This window comes from Perca flavescens, chromosome 14 (genome assembly GCF_004354835.1).
Source record: "Perca flavescens isolate YP-PL-M2 chromosome 14, PFLA_1.0, whole genome shotgun sequence".
Classification (NCBI taxonomy): Eukaryota; Metazoa; Chordata; class Actinopteri; order Perciformes; family Percidae; genus Perca; species Perca flavescens.
The window spans coordinates 7137625-7160630 of NC_041344.1; the positions used below are offsets into that span (position 1 = coordinate 7137625).

General features: G+C 41.4%; 2 protein-coding genes across 2 annotated transcripts; both read right to left on the reverse strand.

Annotated features, from left to right (window-relative positions):
* Positions 1 to 1014: 1014 nt before the first annotated feature.
* Positions 1015 to 6556, reverse strand: si:ch211-171h4.3 (serine/threonine-protein kinase SBK2). The gene is made up of 5 exons (XM_028597269.1): positions 6295 to 6556; positions 2611 to 2755; positions 2317 to 2519; positions 2003 to 2164; positions 1015 to 1917 (listed from the first exon to the last, which is right to left on the reverse strand). The coding sequence occupies exons 1-5, from the start codon at positions 6298 to 6300 to the stop codon at positions 1279 to 1281; spliced, it is 1155 nt and encodes a 384-aa protein (XP_028453070.1). The 5' UTR covers positions 6301 to 6556; the 3' UTR covers positions 1015 to 1278.
* A 5199-nt stretch (positions 6557 to 11755) lies between these two features.
* Positions 11756 to 22916, reverse strand: LOC114568549 (uncharacterized). The gene is made up of 5 exons (XM_028598176.1): positions 22901 to 22916; positions 14647 to 14813; positions 13618 to 13713; positions 13337 to 13504; positions 11756 to 11926 (listed from the first exon to the last, which is right to left on the reverse strand). Exons 1-5 carry the CDS (start codon positions 22914 to 22916, stop codon positions 11756 to 11758), a joined length of 618 nt encoding a protein of 205 aa, XP_028453977.1.
* Positions 22917 to 23006: the final 90 nt, after the last annotated feature.

Sequence of the window (23006 nt, forward strand, 5' to 3'; positions counted from 1 at the left end):
TACACTGTTTTTTTCAAATTATTTAAATGTGATTGTTAAGCTACAGCTAGTATGTTTTAATTCTCAAAAATATGTTGTTAAATGAATTATTTAACTGCCAAAAACTAATGCCATCACCAGTAGCTCTCAGACCGTCAGATGCATTTGAGGAACAGCATCTTGGTTTTGTATCGTTTGTATTAACACTAAAATATAATAATATTAAACTTTTTCATTTTTTTATTTGACTTTTCGTCTGGGCTGCAACAATAATTTCGTCTAGCAGACCGGGGTTCGACCAGGATTTGTGTCCCGTTTGAAAATAAAAGTAATATTCTTTTAGTGGTTTTGTTGCCTAAACCTAACCAAACTGCGACCGTTTCACAACGTCAACGCCGTAAAAGCGTAACCGTTACGTTCTCGGGTTTAGAAATGAGGTCGCTCCTGTGGGTCGTGTTTCCCGCCAACCGCTGGGGGGGGGGCGCTAATTTAAAAAACAAAAAACACTCCTAATAATGGGTAGGAATAAACAACCTATATTATCTAATGGTTTGGAGTACATGTTGATAATTTTGCTGCTGAGTATTTGAGATTAATGGATTAACCACTTAAAATATAAAAATGTGAAAAAATGCCCACAACATGTTCTGAGAACTAAAAATGCTGTGTGTTGTTTTTTTCTAACCAACCGTTCGAATTAAGATATTTAATTTACAGACACATGAAAACAAAGAAAAGCAGCACATTTTCATATTTGAGAAGCTGTTTGTAGCTTATGACTCTGATGGCACAATAAAATAGATAGGTTTTACTTTTATTAAGTTAATTTTTGGGGCATTTTCGGCCTTTATTTGGGACAGCTGAAGACATGAAAAGGGAGCGAGGGGGGGGGGGATGACATGCAGCAAAGGGCCGCAGGTCGGAGTCGAACCTGTGCCATCTGCGTTGAGGAGTAAACCTCTATATATGGGCGCCCGCTCTACCAACTGAGCTATCCGGGCGCCCAGGTTTGCTGAACTTTTAAACTAAAAACAATATTAGTTATTAGTTTAATAAATTGAACCGAAACATCACATATCCATTACATTACATTACATGTCATTTAGCTGACGCTTTTATCCAAAGCAACTTACAATTAAGTGCATTCAACTGAGAAGGTCCAAAGCCTAGACAACAAGTAGTAAGTGCAAGTACATTAGCTTAAAATAAGCAAAGCTCATTTATATCCTTGATAAAACACACGTAAAAGTTATAAAAGAGTTGCTTCATTATCTCAGTGTTCTCATTATTTTGGACTCCTCATCTCTCTCCTCTCCCCTCCATCTCTTTCATCATCCGGATGGCTCCTTTCCCTCGGCTCTTCTTCCTCTCCTCCTCCAGCCTCGCACTCTCCTTCTCCATCACCCAGTCCCCTCCGAGGTAATTCAGGGCAACCTCGGGTTGCCCACGAAGCCGCGGCCTCGGGTCGAGGAGCGACTTGAAGAAGCAGCAGGCCAGCGGGGTGAAACAAGCAAACTGCGGCGCCACCGGAGGGCGGCCTCTCTTTCCAAGTTCTGCCCCGGTTAAATGGACGACGTCCTGTGTGCTCTCGCCCCGCGGCTCTGCCCACACGTTCAGTTCATCATCGGGGCCTCCTGCTCGGTCAAACCACTCCAGATACTTCAGGTATGAGCGGCAGTCGCTGGCGGTTTCAGCCCAGGGGTGACTGCCGGTGAGCATGGCGTAGGTCAGGATCCCCAGCGCCCAGCTGTCCGTGCTGGGCTCCACAGACACCCAAACTCTCTTTTTCTTCTCTTCGTCCTCCTTATTCACGCCATCGCCATTCCCGTCACTCACGCTCCTCCAGCTGTCCTCGTTGCCGCGAGCAATCTCGGACTCCGGGGTGCAGTACGGAGAGCTGTACCAGACCTCCGGGACCCTGGTGCCCCTGGCCTTCACCTGTTGGTATGATAATTCATTTATCTGTCATGTCATCATTTGACAGATGAGTGTAGCATGGGCCACTATGTCGTTTTATACTGACCATGCCAAAGTCTCCTAGTTTGACCCAGCGGCAGGCCGAGTCGCACAGGAAGACGTTCTCTGGTTTGAGGTCTCTGTGGACAAAACCGAGAGAGTGCAGGTGGGACAGAGCGCCACACAGCTGGGACACCACCCGCTGACAACAGTCTTCCTCTATACCGACCTGGGGAGGAAGAAGGGTTGGGGGGGATGATGCGAGGAAAAGATGATGTGAGCCGTACTGAAATCAGATGTCACCATTAAAACCATGATAAAAAAATTGGGCGTTGTACTTTTCATACAACACACAATAGCTCTGTTGAAATAACTGCGTACCTCAGGCAAGATGACATCGTAGAGATCGCCAAAGAGGCTTGCTTGCTGGGCAAAGACGTAGTGTGAAGGTGTTGAGTAGGCGATTCCCAGGGCTCTGGTCAGGGACGGGTGGGTGCAGAATGACAGCGAGAGGTTGTACTCCCTCAGGAAAGAGAAAAGAGACGTGGACTGCCGAGGGAAGAACTTCAGGGCCATCGGAGTACCTGGAGGACACGCAGGAAAGATATCGATGTTGGTGTCTTTTTTTGGTGTGTCGAGGCTATGATGAACATTAGTTTCCTTCCCCCCCCTCACCTCTCTTCCTGTGTACAGCCAGCATGACTTTCCCATACGAGCCTTCACCCAGGAGCTTTAGGACCTTGAAGTGCTCCGATGTGTCCATTGCTGTTAGAGACTGAGCCGTCAGATGACACATCTCGTCCAGAAGCTTCGTGCTAGCCTGGAGAGACACACACACACACACACACACACACACACACACACACACACAACACACACACACACACACACACACACACACACACACACACACACAAAACAAAAAAGCAACATTAAATTTGTTTGGAGCAGAAGTTAGATTTCCATCAAACAAGAAAGGTGAGGAAGATTTACAGACTGTTGCCTTTTTGACATGGGGGTGCACACTGATTGGCAACTTTTACAGTTGCAATAGCAAGCATCTTGACTGGAAACATTACAAATTGGCATGGTTTGATCACTGCCCAAGACACATTTGAGCAAAATTGAAATTTTGAGCATCAAACACTTCATTTTCAATCAATTTATGGTGCAAATGTCTTTATTTATGTAAAGGAAATTATAGGTTTTTGGGTTGGGTTGCACTGGCCAGTTTTATAGTTTAGTATAGTTACAAAGTGAAAAAGCCCAAAGTCCACCCCAAAAACAATTTTAAAATCGAACCAAAAGTGTGTGTGTGTGTGTATCAAGTCTGGGGATTTAAAAGACCTAAACATCTACTTTGTGACACAAGTAGCCTATATCTTGTTTGGGCTACAACTAAAACGTACATGAAAAGGTTATGATGATACATGGTACCGCTCAAAGTGAACAGTATATCTTTTACAACTCTGCAGACTGCTGTTGGTAACTCGTTATCTTTTAACCCTCGAGTAAATTTCACCAGGCGGATTTCAGTCAGGACGGCACCAAAAGGCACGTTGTGGAGCCATCATTCACAAAACCAGGACCCTGACAACAAAGTCTGGCTCAAAAGATGTACATTTCTGGGATAAAGCTTGACACTACGCGCCGGATGTTCCTCCTCTCTTGCTGTCTCCGCTATCGGGGCTTAGCGCCGGCCAGGATGGTTGTGATTGGTTTAAAGAAATATAAACAAGCTGGACAGTTTTTTTTCCCCTATCCCAGAATAGATAGGTGGTGAAGCCAGACCATAGTGCAGCACTGACACAACGCTGTGGAGATAGGTCTGGCAATGTGAGACTACCAACACCGTAACTGCTAAAATCAAAGTTATTATCCCCACCTGGTATGACATGTCAAAATAAATGTGATGGTTTAATAACTTCATAATGTAGACCAATCAGTAAACCCCTAGTCTGCATAAACCACATTTAAGAGATTAAAATGCTTCTTTTTTAGAGTAGTGTTTAGTCCCTTGCATCTCTTTGGAATGTTACACAACCGTTGCAGTGATGCTTGTCGTCATGGCGATGCTGGCAGCAACACTGATCCACTGGTATAAACATGTCTGTTAATAGCCTCATGAAATCCTGTCACACACACAGACACACAGATCTTTGTTTTGTCTGGTGGAACGTCGATGTTTCCACCACAGCTGGCACCCTTGGGCCCTGGCTAGGTTTCAGTGTCAGCGCGCATCCCAACGTGGGGCAGCTCATTACAGCTCATTAGAGAACAACTGAGCCGTCAATATGCCCTACACACATACTGCGAATCCCTGCCGAGGCTTCGTCTACACTTAACAAACAATGTGGCCTTATTTTGGGATAAAAAATGTAACATTTGTACATTTTAAGATGTAAAATATACAAGTAAGGAGTGTTTTCGGTGCTAGGTACGATTCATAAATGTTAGCAGTGCCTGCACTTGACCAAAGAAGGTGCCTAATTCAGAAGTTGCATTACATAAGAGGAACAATTCGGATTTTGCTGATGGTGTGAATGACACAGGACAGCCACACAGTGTGGAGGATCAGGAGCGTATCTAGGGAGCAGCATAGCTGGCGCACTCGGAGCTGCTCAGGTTTAAACGAGGGAGGGGACACCAGTCTGAGCCAGAACAGAACAACTCCATCAGCTTCTCTGTAGGACGCCGCGCTACACAAGGTTGTGACTGAAGTGTGTGTGTGTGTGTGTGTGTGTGTGTGTGTGTGCGTGCGTGTGTGGTCCTCTACATGGAAATGGATCTCTGTGGACCACAAACACCAGAGTGATGAATGACAAGATCACAGCATGTGAAATGACATGCATTTTCTTCTTGTGTTTAAACAAATACTTGAGCTGCTTTTCCTTTCACTCCTCCTGCACTCTAGAAGAAATATTTTACAATCCATTTTCCACATTATTAAACGTCATCTCTGTAAATAATGTAAATGCAAATAATTACTGCCATCCATAATACATAAAACAATATATATAAGTTAGTCGTTGTGCAAAAGAAGAAGTTGATAGTTGACAATGGTGTGTTAAATTAGACATCGAAGCCTCAACATGTCACTGAATTACTGTAGCATCTTACTGCAAAACTTAATAAATATTTTTTTGGATGAATTACTTTGTTCCTCTTTCATATTAATCATTAAACGTACACTGAGTTAGAGCTGCTTGCAATCATTTTCCAGTTTCTAGATGAATGACTTTATAAGCCGTCAATAGTATTAGAGGTAGAAACTGATTGCAACCTGAAATAATTCTTAAAATGTTCTTTAAAAGTGTTAAAATGTATATTTCGTCAATACTAACTTCTATGTTGTAATGAAATAAACACAAAAATATACAATTTACAATGCACTTCAAATAAAATATTACTGCATCCAACATTAACTATGATTCCTCAAAATGTTAATTAGCAAATTAAAAATATTCAATTATAGACTCATCTTTGTGTATTGTATCCGCTTATGAAATTATCAAATTATAATCCAGATACACATTTTACATCTAATAATGATTTAAAGGATCAGTTCACACAAATTTTCACAATTTTCTTATGTACCTCATAGTGGTATCTCTCCATGCAGATAGTTGGTTTTTTATTTGTCCTAACTGATCACCAAACTCTGGGCATATATACCTCCCTCTGTAACTGGATTCTGGACTTCCTAACCAACAGACCTCAGTCTGTTAGGTTAGATAATCACACCACCTCAACCATCACCCTGAACACTGGCGTACCACAGGGATGTGTGCTAAGCCTTCTCATTTACTCCTTCTTCACCTATGACTGCACACCTGTACATGGCTCTAACATCATTGCCAAGTTTGCAGACGACACTACGGTGATTGGTCTCATCAGCAGCAACGATGAGATGGCCTACAGGGAGAAGGTCCAGCACCTATCATCGTGGTGCACTGACAACAACCTGGCTCTGAACCCCAAGAAGACCAAAGAGCTCATTGTGGACTTCACACACACACACACACATTCTCAATTCTGGTACTTGTACTCTGCATAATGACAATAAAGATGAATCTAATCCAATCAAAACATGGCATATCTCTCTCTCTCTCTTTCTGAGATTTCTGCTTTGCAAGCAGTATTTTTATGAGAAAGTATGAATGAAACTATGAAAACTCTTCATATTGGGGCTCAATGCTGTGAGCACCACAAATTCAATTCTCTTCAGACATCGCAGAATCTAAATCACCTGAACTATCAGCATGGTTATACAACTACAGGTAAATGAGAAAATGTCTTTTTACAAATTGAGTGAACTCCTCATGTTGGTAGTGAGCACATCACCAGTTTTTGACTTACTGTCATTTTTGCAGGTATAGTTCAGTTCAGTGCTGTTGATCTTCAGTTAGAAATCTGTCCAACAACATGTCAGGAAATCCTCCACAGAACCTCATCTGCTGCACTTCTTTCCAGCTTTAGTACAAAACCGTGGGAGTCTGAGAGACTCCGAGAGAGTCTGGTTGTAGTCTACAGTCAGAGGAGGGACTCTCTAACCTGCCTGACGAGCGCGTTGGAGGATTTCATGTCTGCTGCAGCTGCAACTTTTATCTCAAAGTGATCTGTCCTCACCTCTTCTCCTCCCCCCCTGTCCTCCCTCTGGATCCTGGAGAGTGCCATGTGTGTGTGTGTGTGTGTGTGTTCTTGTACTTCTATCTTTGTGAAGACCAGTTTAAGTGTGAGGACATTTTTGCGATGTCAAATAAAAAATGTGTTTGTGTGTGTTTGCATGGACTGTACAGTCTCACCATGTGTCAAAACACAGACAAAAAGTATATAGGACTGATGTGTGGTCATGATAACAGGCAAATCATGCAGTATTCAGGCCAGGCATGTGCTGATATCCAAATTTCCCAGTGTGATTATCTTTGAGACATAATCTTGATAAGATTTGATTCAGTATTATAAAAATCTTTAAACAGCATTAAATCTCATTTTAACTTGTGCAACCCTCTAGATACAAATTTAGTTAAAGAAAAACAAATTACATTATGAATAGAACCAGTCTTCAGCCACAATAATAATATTTTTAAGGAGCCTTATTTCAAGGACAAGTCCTCCAAATGAAAGAAAAAAAATATGTAATTTTTCTGTGCCCTGTGGGATGACAAATATAAAAACTTCTGATCATTTGTGTCTTCCAAAACCATAAATCACTGTTGAAAAATAAATATTTTATGATGTGACAACACTGTGGTTAAGGTTTGGTTGAGTTTAAACACCAAAACAATTTAGGATTAGGGAAATATCGTGGTGTGGGTACTTTGTTAAGGAAACATTGTGGTTTAAGTTAAAATGACTAGCCTACAACGTTGGGGTTAGGCGAGCTTTGTTGTCATAGTTACAATAATAAGAACTTGGTTAAGGATAGGGAATGATGGTGGTTAAAAGAAACCAAAGTTGACTGTCGGTTAGAAACAGGAAAAGAACAGCGTTGTCCCGTGCTAAAGTCTGATTTTTTTGTTGACCAACCCAGCCACCCTAACCCTTCCCCTACATGGACTTGGTCACTCTGCAACATCCCACGATTTCCTTCTTTGCTCCCGACATAATTACTCACTTGAACAAACAAAAAAATTAAGGAAGTGAAAAATGGTTCACAACGTTAATTAGTAAAAAGTAGTATCATCAGGTGACACAAATTGAGGTGAAAAAACAATCTGGGTAATTTGGAGGAACTCTGGTCAGAACTGATCTGCAGCTATATTAATAGTTTATTTTTTTTAATTTTTCTTTTCTCCATCTGTTAGTAGTAAAGGAACCCACTGAGCTGCTTTTTGACTGTATATTGCCGTGAACAGTGTCCTCCGGCAGCAGAAAGAAGAACATCATAAAATGTTTTATCAAAAGCATGAAGAAAATATGTGTGTTGTTCCATCTATGTCCTGTTGTGACAGAGACAATAATGTAACTGTTGATCTATCAGTCAACAGATTATAACCTGTCACTTTCTCTCACTGCATGCAAAACATGTCTCTTTCTGCCCCCCCCCTCCCCCATTCCTCTCTCTCTATTTCCAGTCAAAGAATTTTCCTCTTAACACCCTGTGGGTTGTAGAGCAAGCTCTCAGCTGCTACCAGTGACCGCAGTCCGTACAACTGCGGGATCACTCAGACTTTCCCTGGAGGCTGGGGTTAGTTACAGCGAAAGTCAGTCCGTGTGTGAGATCATCTGTCTGTGGCCACTTGTCAACATGCTGACATTATGCAAGTCAATGTTTTGTTACTTCAGGTCTCATATGTGGTCCACAGCTGAACCACAGTGTACATTCCCATGTGTGTCACTCGGCCTTGGGTGGACGCTTTTAACCTCAGTGCTTTATGAGCGTTTGTATCGCAGCAGCGGAAGTTAAGTTTAACTGTAACGTTTGTTAGAGGCAGAGCTGCCATGCAGGCAGAAAGTGTCAGTAATGCTTTATTTAATCAAGCTGTAAACTGAAGGTATCTACCTTAGCTAGTTGGGCTAGACTGCTGACCTTCACAGAGAGCCATGTGAAAAATGACAGTAATGGTTGTCTGTCTGTTGTCTGTTGTGAGAAGTGAGAAGCGAAAGCGGAAGTAGTGTGATGTTTTACCCCACAAAACCGAAAAAAGGTTGGGTTGGATGGTTGGATAAAGCATCTGACTTTGCACACTGTTCCCTATCAAACTTAAGAGTTGGTTTTATCTTTTCCTAACCTTAAAGCTTTAGTGTGCAACTAATTTATATTAATGAACGTCTGTTACATTCAAGCCATTGCCAAATAACTTGATACAAAGCTAATTAAGCTCCACAAAACTCTCTCTGTGTTGTTGTCATTACTTAGAATTCCTCCTGGGGGCGACAGAATCTATGCAAGTACTTCTAGTTGTCTAAATCTTAACAATCGTTGTGGCAGATTAAACCTTCAGTGTTTGTATTAAGTGTTTTTGAACAGTTTTGGAAGGCCCTGAGAAACAATGTTGTCCTACCAACAGGCCTTTTTCACAGAAGACATTTTTTTCAGTTGGAAAACCACAGGTGTAAATAATCAAGTTAATGATGGCTGAATTTGTTGCTTTAGTTTGAGGGTCCTTGTATTGTGCATGCACTCACTTTCATGGCTTACAGAGACACTTTAGTGGAACAGATTCATCGTTAATGTGATTAGCAACACCTGTGCTTTTCCTGCCATGAGAAGTCAAAACTGTCTGCTGTTTAAAAAAAAAAAAAAAAAAAAAAAAAAAAGGCCTCAGAAAACATTCATATGGGTCATTTTGGTAGACACTGACAAGCAAAAAATTTGTTTTAATGTAGATTGAAGCACTTAAAGATGAAGGAAAAATCAAGAAAAGCCTTGTACCATCCAAGTTTTTTAATGTAAAGGCTCAGCTCAACCAATGTAGTGTAAATTATGATTATGGTAGGCATTACAGAACATCTCCATGGAGCAGTCAGATCTCTGTTTCAAGAGTAAAAATTTAATAATGACATCAAGTAAAATATAAAAACAAAACATTCAAAATGTATAAATACTAATGTAAAAAGCACTACAGTATGACAATACATTATTATTATTATTATTATTATTAAATAGAAAAACATGAGATGCCTGCATCCCGCACTATAATATAAAAAGCTCATAAATAGCATCGTAAATAGGTTAAAAAAAACAACAGTAGAAAAAAATTGTTCCACAACATTTTCTTGTCATATAGCTCACTGAGTAGATCAACACTCACACTGTGAATGTAAACAAAGGGGAGTCACTGGTGGGAGTGCCTCTGCACAGTGCGTTGGTACCACACATTTAAAAAGGCCTCATGTAAAATGAGACTTATACATATTTACTTAACATGCAATAATCTTACATTCTGTTTTGCTGCTGAATTGATGCATCTAGAACAACATTTTTTTTTGTATCAATAGACTGAATCACAAAACACAAAAATCACTTCCTTGTAGAAAACTGGCAGTTGATTTGAAGTGCGGAGATATGTGAAATAGGCAAACATGTTTATTTCTGTTGTCATTTTCAGCCATAACTAATGTTTAAAAGATATTAATGAACATCCGTTACATTCAAGCCATTGCCAAATGAGTTGCTACGAAGCTAATTAAGACTATCAGCTCAACACAACGCTCTCTGGATTTGTCAGTATGGCTATGCTCAGAAGATTGTGTCATAAACAAAGTTACATTCTTTCGCGTAGTAAGCATTAGCCTCACGCTAATCCATTAAGACTAGGCCTACCGGCTAAACTAACGTTAGCTCCATGGCTACCTCAACAACTAGCGAGTCACCACTTTCCCCCAGGATTTCCTTGTTGTTTAAGAATACAAACAAAGACATTGCTGACCTTAGGAAAGATTTTCGTCGGCTTTCCGAGGACTTAAAAACCAAAGATGCTCTTGTTATCCGCCTGCCTGAACGTGGCTCATAATCAATCGCTCCGAATCTCATCTCTCTCGGCGGCCCTCCAGGATACTGTACCATGGGAGCGTTCCGAATGCTCACGGCCAACCTCTTGTTCGACACCGGTTGCCAAGCCATCCGGGACTGAGGTGGGTTGCGGCCAAAAGAGACCCTCGAGTAGGGCTCCATTGCCTCCTGCCCTCAGCCTCTCCAACTGGTACAGTGCCCTGTCGGAGTCAGAACCGGTAGCGGACAAGGTGGTTCGCCGGGCCCGCTCCGCTCCAAAGCCGACTGACCAGCCATCGTCACAGAAGAGGACTTCTGCCTCGCGGCGTTAGCTTGTGAGGGATGCGGTAACCAGACGGTCCGGTGGCCTACACGGCCCGGATCGCCCAAATGACAACGTTCCTCAAAAACAATCTCCACGACCGAACGAGCCACTTCTAACGTCAAATGACGGATCACCGTCATCTGTGACAACAGAGCTAAGTGATACACCTGCTGAGAAGCCAATTATGGTTATTGGGAGCTCTATACTGCTCCATGCAGCTACGGTCATATGTGTCCCCGGGGCCAGAGCCGGCGATATAGAATCCCATCTAAAACTGCTGGCTAAAAAGAACCGTAAGTACAGTAAAATCATACTTCATGTTGGTGGTATTAGTCGTAAATCGGAGATCACAAAAATTAATGTTGAGTCACTGTGTGCATATGCAAAGACAATATTGGACTCAGTAGTTTTCTCTGGACCCCTGCCAAACCTGACCAGTGATGAAATGTACAGCCGCACTTCATCCTTCCACCGCTGGTTGTCGGGGTGGTGCCCAGCTAACGATGTGGGATATGTGAATAACTGGAGGGCGTTCTGGGGAAAGCCTGGTCTGATTGAGAGACGGCATTCATCCCACCTGGGACGAAGCCGCTCTCATATCAAAAAATCTGACCGAGTCTATTATCGGTCATATGACAACGGAAGCACAGAGGTGCAGTACTACGCGCCCCTCTGTGCTTCCGTTAGAGCAATCGCCCACCCATAGTCTAATAACCACGGTGTCTCTCCCCAGACTCAGATCAGTTAAATCAAAAGGTAAACAAAAGAGGGGCTATCTATCTTTAAAGCTATACCGTTAACGTTTGTAAAATATTTTAGGCCAATCCATCCAGTAGACTTTGGAATATTTCACCCGATAAATGGACACTTTGACTTGTGGGTGGCGCTGCAAAAAGAGTGAAGGGATCCCCACAGTCATTAAAATGCATCCTCCAGCCACCATGTATATCTGTACCAAACTTCATGGAAATACATCCAATATTTGTGGAGATATTTTAGTCTGGACCACGTCTAAGATTTCTCCCTGGATAAAAATTAAAAAAAAAGACTGAGGCTTCTTAATGTCGAGGGCAGCGGGATAGTCTCTGGAGATGCACCAAAACTCTTTTTGACCAGTTACAAAAGACTTCTAAATGTTCAGAGATCTCAACGGAGAACCGAAGCACATCGAAGGCTGTGGAGACGACAGGGAGGGAGGCTGACGGTGACTGAGGAACCTCTTCACTGATCTGCAGACAGAAAGAATGATTAAAGTTTAGGCAGCAGCTTGCTTTTTAACTGCACAATTTACACCCCAAGTGTTTAATGGAACTCCACCCCAGGGCAACATAAAATCAATTATAACACTTCAAATATACTTAGTTTAACCCTATACTTCAAGCGTTTCAACATATTATTTTATCATGTTCAGCCATATTTGTTTATCCCATCCAATCGTCTTTTTTTAGTTTATCAATACTCTCTTACTTTATAATTGTAAAAACATTAACGTTTAAAACAACCGTGAGAAGTGAGAAGCGAAAGCGTAAGTAGTGTGATGTTTTACCCCACAAAACCGAAAAAGGTTGTGTTGGATGGTTGAATAAAGCATCTGACTTTGCACACTGTTCACTATCAAACTTAAGAGTTGGTTTTATCTTTTCCTAACCTTAAAGCTTTAGTGTGCAACTAATTTATATTAATGAACATCTGTTACATTCAAGCCATTGCCAAATGACTTGATACAAAGCTAATTAAGCTCTACAAAACTCTCGCTGTGTTGTTGTCATTACATAGAATTCCTCCTGGCGGCGACAGAAACTATGCACTATAGCAAGTACTTCTAGTTGTCTAAATCTTAACAATCATTGTGGCAGATTAAACCTTCAGTGTTTGTATTAAGTGTTTTTGAACAGTTTTGGAAGGCCCTGAGAAACAATGTTGTCCTACCAACATGCCTTTTTCACAGAATACGTTTTTTCAATTGGAAAACTACAGGTGTAAATAATCAAGTTAATGATGGCTGAATTTGTTGCTTTAGTTTGAGGGTCCTTGTATTGTGCATGCACTCACTTTCATGCCTTACAGGGATTAGTGGAACAGAGTCATCGTTAATGTGATTAGCAACACCTGTGCTTTTCCTGCCATGAGAAGTCAGACTGTCATTTTGGTAGCCACTGACAATTTGTTTTTAAATGTAGACTGAAGGACTTAAAGAGGAAGGAAAAGTCAAGAAAACCCCTTGTACCATCCACGTTTACAATGTAAAGGCTCAGTTCAACCAAAGTAGTGTAAAGTGTGATTATGGTAGGCATTACAGAACATCCCCATGGAGCAGTCAGATCTCTGTTTCAAGTGTAAAACTTTATTAATTCATACTCTCTTACGTTATGATTTTTACTATGAATTAAACTGAACCAAATGATGAACCTAAACAATAAACCCTGGCAATAAACTCCTGATTCTGAAGCAAGCATTTCCTAATGCAACTTTCTATTTTAAAATGACGTTTCCATTTCACTATCAAATTTATCTCCCTTTTTTATCACTGATTATAACTTGAACTTGAGTAAAAAGTGACTTATTACTATTGCTCTTTAATTTTTTATTTAGGTCCAACTAATCTATGTAAATAAACTAAACCGTGCTGGTATTCTCACCAGGAGAAGAGATGCATTAAGGAGGTTGGAGAGCTGCAGGAGGTGAGAGCTGACGCGCTCTGCTGACTGGGAGGATAAACTGACGCTTTCTTTGGCTGTTTTCAACCAGTCAACATGCAGCCTGAAGGACTGAGTGTACACAAACAGTTTGGAGAGTGACTCGTTCACCTGTGGAGACATGAAATAGACCGAGAGAGAAAATATAAATACACCTACTACACACAGCCATTATACAGTAAAGTGTTGCAGAAAAATTAATTCCTTAATTCCAGAAACTTTACCTTCAAGGAATTAAAATGGGCCGCAGTGTGTTGCATATGAGGAAGACCATCCAGTCTATTTTCCACACCCTCAAAGTTTACGAGCTCCTCGTCTGTCTGTTGATAACATGATGAGAAATGAAGGTTGCTTTAAAAAGGGAACATTTCCAAGATATAACAGATATTTTAAACACCTTGAGAGCAGCCTGTCCCCTAACTGCCTTGTGTTTATATGGAGGAACAATCACTTCTAATAAAACAGCTGTTCAGACAATCACATGAAATGCTTATATTGAAAAACATGAATAAAAATGTGTATTAATTGCACATTTTGATTTTTGTCTGCTATTTGTAGTAACAAACTGTAGTTATGATTTTTTGTTTGGTTGCTTCTTTGTTTCATTATTAGAGATTAAGTATTGTACTCTACATCATGATACATCTATTTATAATATGTTTGAAATATTCTGACATAATGACAGTTCAAACAAAATATAGTACTTTAAACCCCACAGATTGATGCAATAGCTATATACAGCACAGATTCAAGATACCAAGAGAATTAAAGGATTAAAAACTGTTATGCTCATTTTCAGGGTCATCCTTGTGTTTTGGGCTTCTACTACTGCTTCTAAACCTAAATCCACACAATTGAACTAGTTCCAGAAGGAATGTGATCCAAAATTGGGGAGAAATGAACAACTTCTGCAGCCAAAATTAAAGCTTTCCCTGGCGATAGCATTTAGCTACATGTAGCGGTGTATGTAATGTTCACACTGCAGTGACGTTCCTGGAGCAGATGAGCGAAGAAATCAGGCACAAATTGACATCAGCTGAAAGTAGAAGAAACAGTTGGAAGCGTAGCGTTCAGTACGGTCCGAAATCTGAGGTTTTTGCTCACAGGGATTACTTTTACATATACGTGTATCTCATTGTTTGAAACTTTGTCCACGTTAAATATGAACATCCGACACTGTAACATTATAAATGACAGAAATTAAGGACAAGAATAATAAGTCCTTTTTAATTAGCGATCATATGAAATCTTACCAAGTTATGGAGTTCTTTGGATAAGATTGTCAACCTGTCCACCTGATGGATCATTGATCTAAACATGCCACAGAGATCAGGACTGTGGGCGGGACGAGATGATGCATGGGTAAACAGCTCAGCCAATAGAATCAGGTGGAGGAGACAAGGCGTGGAGTCATAAATTACTGAAAAGACAAAAAACAGATTCAAAAAGACTGTTAGTGACATGTCTCTGTAATTGTACCGTTTCTTTTTGGTGAAAACTTCTACTGAATTTGCTTCTATAATGTCTATTTGCATGTATTTTCTTAAGCTGCAGTGTGTTGACCTGTCTTGGCTGGTCTGTAAAGTGTAGCTGGCCCCTCGACATGTAGCAACACATCATTTCAAAGAATGACACAGAAGAACATTATTCAGCAGTAGTTGCTCACTGTATTTACAGCTGCACTCACAATCACAACAGGTGGCCACTGGGCTGCAGCGGAGAGTTCAGAAACATAAAACCACCAAGCTGCATCAAAACAGTTTTGTTTAATTTTGAAAACATGACTAATCCGGAGGCAGCTGTTTTCTGCTTTCGTGAATGCTTCAGTCTGTATCTGCCGCAACAGTAGGGAAATGATTTAAGAAGAACAAGCAAAACAATGAGGTCAAACCTAAACAACAAACCTAATTTGCATGAAGGGACAGGCCAATATTCAATCAAAATCCAAAGCCTTATAAACCCTAAATAAAATGGGTTTTATTTCAGCATCACTGCCAGTTCATTTTTGCATCAGATATAAGTTGCATTCTGTGTTCCAGACATTTAAAGAGCAGTTCAGATTTGAGATGAAAGTTCTGCGGTGTGAATAAAGGTTTCGAGACCAATTTAGGTCAGACGCTGACTGTTACTGCAACTACTGTTACTGCATATTCAGTGGCTGAATGTGTGTCAGCGTGAGAGGAGGAAACAGACAGATTTCCGCAGACTGATTTGTATTTCTGGGAAAATATAAGACCTGTCTCGAGGTCCTGCAAATAATCATCTCAGCAAAATAAACGCCAGCATTAGTTGCTTGTTTAAATGATCTGTGGAAGTAATATTCTTGCATCACAGGATAGATGGATGGCAATATAGTCATGTTTCTTAACACCTGATGTATCTACGTCCAATATTTACTCTGTTTTTAGCTCTGTTTTTGGTCTCTACCAACTCCTGGGAAAATATCTGGCCCCACTATGTTCAGCAGTTAGCTAGTTGCTAGCCGTGTCTGTCTGCTGTTTCAGATGAGCCCAAGGAGGAGCTGTGCAACATCTGTTTGCTCATTTATGTGTCAAAGATAAACAATTTGTTAAGCTTTTTCACAGACAACTGTTTTTCTGCTGCTGAAATGATGCGTTAATGAAGCAGAAGTTGTGGGATGAATGATGCTTAAAAGCTCCGTAAAGCTGTGGGGAACTTCAGACTCCTGTGATAATTCTGCAAGTTTATCACTAAGAGCAACACCTTACACATTACATTGTCATTTGACCCAGTGCAATGCAGCTTTAATCACATTTTTAGTTTTAGTTTTCTGCCTTGACCAGTCCACCAACACAGGCATAAAATCAACCAAACACTCTCGTTTTTAGGGCACGGACGCCCTTAGTTATGAGTATTTGTGATCATTTTTGGCTTCAATGTTTTCTGTGTAATCCCTCATGAGTGACTGAATGGGCCTCAGTGTTTGAATACATCACCCTGTGTTTAATAAATGCATGAATAAGAATCATCAAGCTATCTATCACTGTTTCAGTCACCTTATCATCCCAGATGGGAAACTTGATTTGCAGTCAGGAGTACAAGATAGACAACCCATGTGCAAATAGACAAAAAGACAACAATATAAAAATAGTACAAAAATGTTTCCTGTACATACAACATACCGAACACACAATTTTACACAAAACTACAGCAGCAATCTCTAAAAAAATTCTAAATTACATATGCAAATTAAGCAGAGTTATTGCACATGGAACAAAAGAGTTTTTACTGCTAATGCTCTTGAACCGGGGACACTAAATCTGAGAATAATTAAATCCCACAAATCCCCTGTTATTTGTTTAGTTTTTGTCTCTTAAGTTGTCTTAATCATCAATGATCTCTATTCAAGGAAACAACACTTTAATCAAGAAAGCTCCTGTCTGTAAATCTATCCGCTGGTTAATGCAACTTCATAAATCCCATAACCCAGGGCTACAAAGAAATGAACTGTGCGTTAGTGTTGGATCAGGGTGAAGGAATGAGAGGTATGCTGTGGGTTTCCCCCCCCCCCAGTGTGCTCTGGGCCTCTTGTTGAAAAAGGCGAGGGGAGCTGGTGCAGCAGTCTGACTCAGATTAATCTATGCAGTGACGTCACCGTGGAGACGCCTTAGGCTGCATTCTTCAGAGGGGAAACATCCACTTTGTCATGATTGTCTGACACTGTGCACTTTCTACACTTTTACTGTCATTTAAACACTAACTGCAGTAATTTAGGCCAAAGGTCAATGGGAGCAAAAGATTCAGTCCACTTTTATACCAAATACATTGTTTCTGAAATAAAAAATAAAGTCAACTTTGGAAGTTTTCTGTGCAGTTTGATTTGTTTAGTAAAAGAAAAGCTTCTTGGTTATGCTTCTACTATATATAGTACTATGACTGCCTTCCATGTTTGTTCTTTTAACCTTTATCCAGCTAAGTCGATTGAGAACAATTTCTCATTTGCAACGACGACCTGTCACATTCACTCAGTTGCACGCATCCATACCTGGGAGCTGCCCAGTACAACCACAGTCTAATCTGCTGGCCACTGAGCAGCTACCCTGGAGCGGTTGGGGTTAAGGGCCTTGCTCAAGGGAACCTCAGTGGCGGTAATGAGGGAGGGAGAAGAGCTGCTCTTTCACTTTCCCCAGATTTTATCCTTGAACCGTGACCTTCCGGTCCAAAACTCACTTCCTTAAACCCTAGGCCACCACTGCCCTATGTTTAGCTCCCTACCCTAACACACCTGATTCTAATCATTCACTCGTAATCAAGCCCTTGACAAGCTTCAGCTGCTTGATAATGAGCAGATCATTCAAATCAGCTGTGCTCGAGTAGGAAGGTACTCTCTGGGAGCAGGATTGGTGTCTGTTTGACAGCATTTCCACAGCAGACAGTTGCAGTGGTTGAAAATGTATTCAGATCCTTTACTTAAAGGTCCCATGACATGGTGCTCTTTAGATGCTTTTATATAGGCCTCAGTGGTCCCCTAATACTCTATCCCGAAATTCAGCCATGGTGCAGAATTACAGCCACTACGAGCTAGTCCCACAATGAGCTTTCCTTAGGATGTGCCATTTCTGTGTCTGTAGCTAAGGAGGAGGAGAAGGGAGGGGGCAAGGTGGAGGGTGGGGGTGTGGCCTTGACCAACTGCCACTTTGCTCATTTGAAAGCCATGATGTCTCTCTCTCTCTCATGAGTGGGCCAAATTCTCTGGGCGAGCAAGGCAGAGAAAGGGGAGGTAACTTTGCCCCTTATGACCTCATAACGAGATGATTCCAGATCGGCCCATCTGAGCTTTCATTTTCTCAAAGGCAGAGCAGGATACTACATTCCACCACTGGACAGTTGTGGGGCTCTCAGGTGAGTTCATGTGAGGGAACATCTGGAAGTGAGACCTATAACTTTGCCTGGATTCTGCCTCATAACATGAAGAACTGCAACAATAAGATGATTTCTGCTTCCAAAGTGGAGCAATGTTAAAAGACAAAACACATATAGGGGCCCTATCTTGCACCCAGCGCAATTGCCTTTGTACACCGACGCACGTATCTTTCCTATTTTGCATCCGACGCACAGCGGAAAAAAGCGGTTCAGCGAAAAGAGGAGGCGTGTTCCGGCGACGTTATTGGTGCTATTTTACAGTTTCAGAAAACAATTCCGCCACTGATCAGGAAAAACCTGGTCTAAAGTCAGTGGCGCTAGTCTAAAGTCAGTGGCGCTAGTCTAAAGTCAGTAGCGCGTTATTCAGATGCTATTTTAGCAGCGCATGCTTGGCCATAATGTAGCGTGTGCACAACGCGCATACACTTCTCTCATCTAAACGGATGCAGCAGTTCCCATTTTTGCAAACCATACATAATTACAAGGGAAAATATTACTGAAAATGCGCTTCAGGTGTTTGGATCGGTCAGGAGGCACTTTACAGTACAGTCCTCAAAAAGTCACAGCATTCTTTGTGGCTTGTTGTGATTTACTCAACATTTCCATGAATCAGGGATGTGTTGATGACATAAATAAGGAAATATTAGAGGAGTTAAGGAGACGTGATGTTGAACTACGGCGGGATCTGGTCCGGGAGTAGCCTAATGCGCGATGTGCTCCCGGTGGAGCGGGTGGACGGAGATGGAGTTGGGGGAAGAGGAAGGGGCACAACAGGAGCAGGTGGTGCGTTTGGAGGCCCACGCTCCATGGCTGCAGCAATCCTCTCCAGACTTGAGGAGATGCGCCCGAGAGGCCGCAGCAACATCGCCACCCGGCCAACACGGGCATTTATTACTTTGCCGCATCCCGGACAGCTCCCGCTGGCGTGCGCCAGGCAAATCCGCCGTCATAATAGCAATCCGCCATGGAACAAGCGCACCTGCTCTTAAAGGGAATGTGAGATGACGCTCTGATTGGTTTATTGCACGTTACGCCCAAACCACACCTAGCTACTTCAGACCAACCCATTTAAGATTTGCGTCGGGCGCAAGACTCATTTATCCCGTCGGTATAATAGCAACAGCGGCCGAGATCCGCCCACAAAGCTACTTGCGTTTCACGTTTGATACTTGCGTTTCAGATCGTTAAAATAGGGCCCATAATCCCATTACAGCCCTAAATAGCAACACACAGATTTTTACTTACAGCTCAAGCATCTGAAACTGGCCTATGAATCAATGCCTGGAAAGTAATCCTGCCAAAAAATACCCCATTAAATGTCAGCTATTGTACAATTTCTCGACATCCAATAAAGGGTCAGGTCATTGTCAGTCAGCACAAACAAGAAATTTGGAACAGCTTCAGAAGGCAGTTGGGAAATTACTGAAGAAGACATCAGCAAAAAACCTCTTTCCTACAAAGAAAACATCCCCAGGCAGTGTAGTGTACAGTCATGTATTTGGCAGAGTAAATGGCTGTGACAGCATTACAGCTCACAGCAGAACTGCTTAAAGAAGCAGAGTCAATGGATCATCTTTTAATGTATTTAGCAGGTCATTTCGTCACCACCCGCTCACTCGCATGCAAAACATCAACACACGCATGCAGTGTCTCACACACTTCCTCAGTTTCCGTTCTACGTCATGTCAGTCAGATGCTGTAACACTGGAGTTTACTATGTTTTCTCTTTGACACAGTGAATGCCTCATTTCCTCAGCCAGACCGTTTACTCTTCTGATGAACTTCTGAACGGATGTTAACGGCGTCTGGCAGGAAGTGTGCTCAACATGCCCAATCAACTTCCAACACCAACCCACATACCAACAAACTGTTCACTTTCAAGGAACTGGCAAAACACAAGTAAATAGATATCAAATAAATATTTTTATACAAACAGTGGACCAAATGATTATGTAACATGTCAAAGGTGTCGCTGGTTGTGATGAATGCACAGCAAATGATCACCAAACTCTGGTATCTTTTGGTTTTATGGCTTGCGGCTTTAATGTTTTGGTTCACTCTCATTCACTCTCATCTAAATTTTTTCCAGCAGCGGCAAAAAAAAAAAAAAAAAAAACACTGCACACAACAGCAGATTGACAGTTAACTATCCGGTGGACTTAGTGAATCATTTGGCAGCTAAACAACCCGATATTTCAACCATAGTTGGTGGAGACCAAAAAGCTAAAAGAAGATTGAGTATTGGAGTTACAATCGACAATTGGACAAAAACATGACTCGAAATCTCTCTCTTTCAGGCTGTTCTTACTAACCATTCGTACATATAGCTACGAAAACTGCATAAGGAGGAGGTTGTGTCAAAAAACACAGGTTTTTTCATGCAGAGTTTGTTTCCTGGGGAAAACACAAGACTTTCACCCAGGAAATGTGTGTTTGTGTCCCAGGAGTAGTACTTAGGGGGACCAGTGTTTTAATCCAAACCACAATTTTTTTTCTAATGTTAACAAGTCGTTTGGATGTCTAAACTTATTGTTAAAAACTCATTGCTGCAGGACAGAAATCTTTTGTCATGTGTCATCACAGGACCAGCAGAATTTCGTATTTCTAATTTCCGCCTAAATTCGTACGATACCATACGAACCTGTTCATGAGAATGTGATGTCTCTGTACCATAACAACTATAGAAGGTGATAATCTGTCAGTGTTTCATTTACAGCTTGTTTCTGCTACACCCGAGAAGAAAAATCTGACATTCTTTTGGGAGAACGCCATGTGGGTTGTTTTTTTTCCCACTTGGCAACGGCAAGACATTAGACATCTGTTCATCGTCATATTAGATGATCGGGGTCATGTTGTGACTTGTCGGCAAATAAAGTGATTATAATTTGATATAACACTAAGTTTTATATTCCATAACCATAACATACTGCAAGCTGCAATCCAAATGTTCACAACATCTATCACGGCTAATTGTTTCATACAGTTGTGCTAACTCTTACAACTTTGCTACAATTTAACTAATACATTAAAATATACATAATAAATACTAAATCAGGCCAGCAAAATAATTGGCTCTCAATAAACTCCCCCTAACAGAACGCTACACCCGGTCAGTACTTAGGAAAGCCAATCACACGTTTTGCATTTTTGTATTGTCAATGTTTTACACTGTTTCTTTATGTATCTTATGTATTTTATTGCATTCAAGCCTGCCCTGTCAAAGACAAATTTCTGTCCCTCGTAACATACAATAAAGTTTTTCTTATCTGAAAAACAATAAAGCCCAAAAATTATCAATTCAATTATCGGCAAGTTAATTTGAATCCTATAGTAAAATAAACAAAATAACCCTACAGCTCCCTATAATTAAAGAAGTTAACCCAAAACATCTGTCCTGTTTCAGAAAATGAGTATGCACAGTGCTGTGTGCAATTTCACATGTTGCAGTTTCCTTATATATCATCAGGCTTGACACAGACAGTGTGACATCATTCAACCCGGAAGTGGGGCAAACTGTCATAAACACTGACTCCATCTCTTGATATGATTTATCTTCAGTGAGTGTGCAAATCACATTACAGTAAGTGCCTTGATGATGTCCAATGATGACATCACTGTCTGCCTACCTGACTCATATGTTTTCTCACAGGCACATGCACTTATTGGCTGCCGTTGGTGTTACAAGTCAGCATGTTTTAGTAATTAGTTGGTAATCGACTAGTTGTGTCTGACTTGATGAGAGTGTTATGTAATGTCAAAGTCTGACCCATAATGACAGAAGAACACCTTTACTGCCCACACGCATTCCAGTTTCACTTTCATTCATAAAACTGTGTTTACATACACAACCGTTCCTTACTGGTGCGGCCAGCTGGAAGAAGGAAGTCGCTCTGTGGGACCAACCAATCACCATGTATATGTCACCAAATCGTAAAAGCTCTTATTGGTCGGTGACTCGACCTAGTCACAGCAAGAATATTTTGATATATTGCAACAATTAAGCTGAAATAATATAGCTGGGAATTTTTTAAGTTTTAAAAGTACAATGAAAGTCTGATGCTGCTGGACACAATCAAATTGTTTGCAAGTTCAAACACCTCAGGGAAAGTCCCAACACACACACACACACACACACACACACACACACACACACACACACACACACACACACACACACACACACACACACCTGACACCAAACAGTTAGTGAAGTTTAAATGAAACTCAATCACATTTGAACACTTTAAATTGCAGCTAACATTGGGTTTCCGCTAAACACAGTCACTCATTCATTCATTCACTCATTCATTCTCTCACTCTCACTCTAAGGCTAAAGAATGAGAGTAAAGACCACGTGCAGTAAAGCCCCCCTCCTCCACACACACACACACACACACACACACACACACACACACACACACACACACACAAACACACACACACACATCTTCACTCACTCTCTAAAAGTATCATTAAAAAACTTACATTTCATTTTTTCTGCTCCTGCTGTAGTAAACAAACCTCCTTCTGAGTCCAGTGTGTGTACTGTACGTGTGTGTGTTTGTGTGTGTGTGAACAAAATGTAAAAGTTCCCTTTTATAGCATAGCAGCATGACACATCACCTGAGTCATCAGCCATCGTCGCCATTCAAGCATCAACGCCTACGCTGGACAACCCCCTCCCTCCCCCCCTAACCCCCCCCTCACCCCCACTCCACTAACCCTCCTC

Bases quoted from the DNA above. Each gene is read 5' to 3' on its own strand.
- si:ch211-171h4.3 (XM_028597269.1), bottom strand. The intron at 2,520-2,610 runs GTGAGGGGGGGG...CGTGTCCTCCAG, and splicing joins GGCTGTACACAGGAAGAGAG to GTACTCCGATGGCCCTGAAG. The intron at 2,165-2,316 runs GTACGCAGTTAT...CTTCCTCCCCAG, and splicing joins ACGATGTCATCTTGCCTGAG to GTCGGTATAGAGGAAGACTG.
- LOC114568549 (XM_028598176.1), bottom strand. The intron at 13,714-14,646 runs GTAAGATTTCAT...TGTTATCAACAG, and splicing joins CCAAAGAACTCCATAACTTG to ACAGACGAGGAGCTCGTAAA. The intron at 13,505-13,617 runs GTAAAGTTTCTG...ATGTCTCCACAG, and splicing joins CCCATTTTAATTCCTTGAAG to GTGAACGAGTCACTCTCCAA.